At 38.5% G+C, this 2,339-nt stretch overlaps 1 protein-coding gene across 1 annotated transcript; it reads left to right on the forward strand.

Annotated features, from left to right (window-relative positions):
* The first annotated feature begins 1,600 nt into the window (after positions 1–1,600).
* On the forward strand, positions 1,601–2,115 carry LOC141493892 (large ribosomal subunit protein eL21-like). The gene has a single exon (XM_074195164.1). The coding sequence runs from the start codon at positions 1,633–1,635 to the stop codon at positions 2,113–2,115; it is 483 nt and encodes a 160-aa protein (XP_074051265.1). The 5' UTR covers positions 1,601–1,632.
* The last annotated feature ends 224 nt before the right edge of the window (positions 2,116–2,339 follow it).

Genomic DNA, 2,339 nt, shown 5'->3' on the forward strand with positions numbered 1-2,339 from the left:
AATTGAATGACAAGGACATATAATTTCTGGTTTTAAAGCAATATAAATGCTAAGTATAAAGATAAAATACTAAAATTTAGTATTTCCTTCTAGAAATTACTAAGCCTGCTAGGTTTTGATAGGTATACTAGTTAATGTTTAACACCCAGCTCTCCCTCTAAAAAATATGTACATGACACAATTTTACATCTACTCTGCCTTATTAACCTTTTCTCTATCCCTTTCTTAGAGTTAGACAATTAAAACAATAAATCAAGCCCTGTTCTGTAGCATTTACCAATTTAACAGTAAGATCATACAATCTAGTTCCAGCTTCTCAATCACATCTCTTTTATTATCTCCTCTTGTATTCATTCAATTTATGTAATTCTAGAGAAGATAACTTGGTAGAATAGACACAGAAATAAGATGATTTGTATATGGTCAAGTGGAAAGTTTATGACAAGAACTGACAAAGTGAGAAAGAAGCTATTATTTGTAATCTTTAGTATTGCACAAATCTATAACATTATCTTTAAGAAATATAAAAGAAGATTTCCAGTGTCAAGATGGCAGAGTAAGCAAGGAACCCTCTGAAACCCTTCCAAATTGCCTCCAAATAACCAGAAAACCAACACTTCAGAACTGATCTGGGGCAGGGAATGAGCTTACCAGCATGCATGCCAGGAAAAGTCTGTCTCATTGGGATGAGGGGAAGTGAGGACCAAGAGCAGTAGCAGCAGTTAGCCTTTCACTGAAGGCTCAGCCATCAGGTAATCCCCCTGCAAGTCAGCAGCTTCCTAAACCAAGAAGCTATCTGTTCAGCATAGCAAGGCCTTTCCCTAGCAACCATGTCCCTAGCATAATCCAACAGACGGGCCATGATTCCCCTGCTGACCAGTAATGAAGCCCTACTCCTGGACTGACCAAGAGTAAGACCTAGCTGGTTGAGCCCACATGGAGAGAGATTCTGCTTGCATAGCAACCTAGTAGCAAGCAGAGATGGTCACCATAAAGACTGGTACAATAAGGGGTGGCTAGGTGGTACAGTGGATAGAGCACTAGCCTTGGAGTCAGAAGTACCCGAGTTCAAATCTGGCCTGGGACACTTAATAATTACCTAGCCGTGTGGCCTTGGGCAAGCCACTTAACCCCATTGCCTTGAAAAAAAAAATCTAAATAAAAAAAAGACTGGTACAATACCAATTTAGCAGTAAGACTCCACCTCTGGAGTAGGTCAGCAGCCAACTCCACCCCTAGGCGAGGTTAACAGGGAGGTCTCACTCTTCAGTACAAAGCAGAAGAGAAGCTTATCTAAAGCAAGTCCACTGAAAGCCAATAGTAAGACCCAGAGTCCTAGCACAAAAAGTTTGAGCCATTGCAGGGCCAGAAAAAAAAAAAGAAAACTCCAACTCACAACAAAAGGCAGAAAAATGAACAAAATACCAACCAACCAAATAAAAAAAGCTTGATTACAGAAAGTTACCATTCTGACAGGGAGAATCAAGGTATAAACTTAAAAGAGAACAAGTTTCAAAATGGCTACGTATTAAATCTCAAAGAAAAATGTAATCCTGGAAGTACTTAAAAAGGACTTTAAAAAGCAAAGTAGCTTTTTCCGCCGGCTCCGCCATATTCCAGTGAGTTGCCAAAATGACAAACACAAAAGGAAAAAGGAGAGGGACTCGATACATGTTTTCTAGGCCCTTTCGAAAACTTGGTGTCGTCCCTCTGGCTACATATATGCACATATACAAGAAAGGTGATATTGTACATATCAAGGGTATGGGCACAGTTCAGCAAGGAATGCCCCACAAATGTTACCATGGCAAGACTGGACGAGTCTATAATGTTACACAGCATGCTGTAGGCATTGTTGTAAACAAACAGGTTAAGGGCAAGATTCTAGCCAAGAGAATTAATGTATGTATTGAGCATATTAAGCATTCTAAGAGCAGAGATAGCTTCCTGAAGCGAGTAAAGGAAAATGATCAGAAGGAGAAAGAAGCCAAAGAAAAAGGCACTTGGGTTCAACTAAAACGTCAGCCTGCTCCACCCGGAGAAGCACACTTTGTGAGAACCAATGGCAAGGAACCTGAGCTGTTGGAACCAATCCCCTGTGAATTCATGGCATAAATGACTTAAAAAATAACCAATAAAAGATTTCTTGAAGTTTTAAAAAAAAGCAAAGTAGAAAAATAGGAAAAAAAATTTAAAAAGAAATGAATAATACAAGACTGATGAAAAGAGAGTCAACAGCATGGGAAAAAGATAAAATAACTCCCTAAAATATAGAATTAATCAAATGGAAAAGGAAGTATAAAAAAACACTCAAAAATAATTCCTTAAATTCCTTGAAT

Source organism: Macrotis lagotis, chromosome 7, assembly GCF_037893015.1.
Source record: "Macrotis lagotis isolate mMagLag1 chromosome 7, bilby.v1.9.chrom.fasta, whole genome shotgun sequence".
In the NCBI taxonomy this organism is placed as follows: domain Eukaryota; kingdom Metazoa; phylum Chordata; class Mammalia; order Peramelemorphia; family Peramelidae; genus Macrotis; species Macrotis lagotis.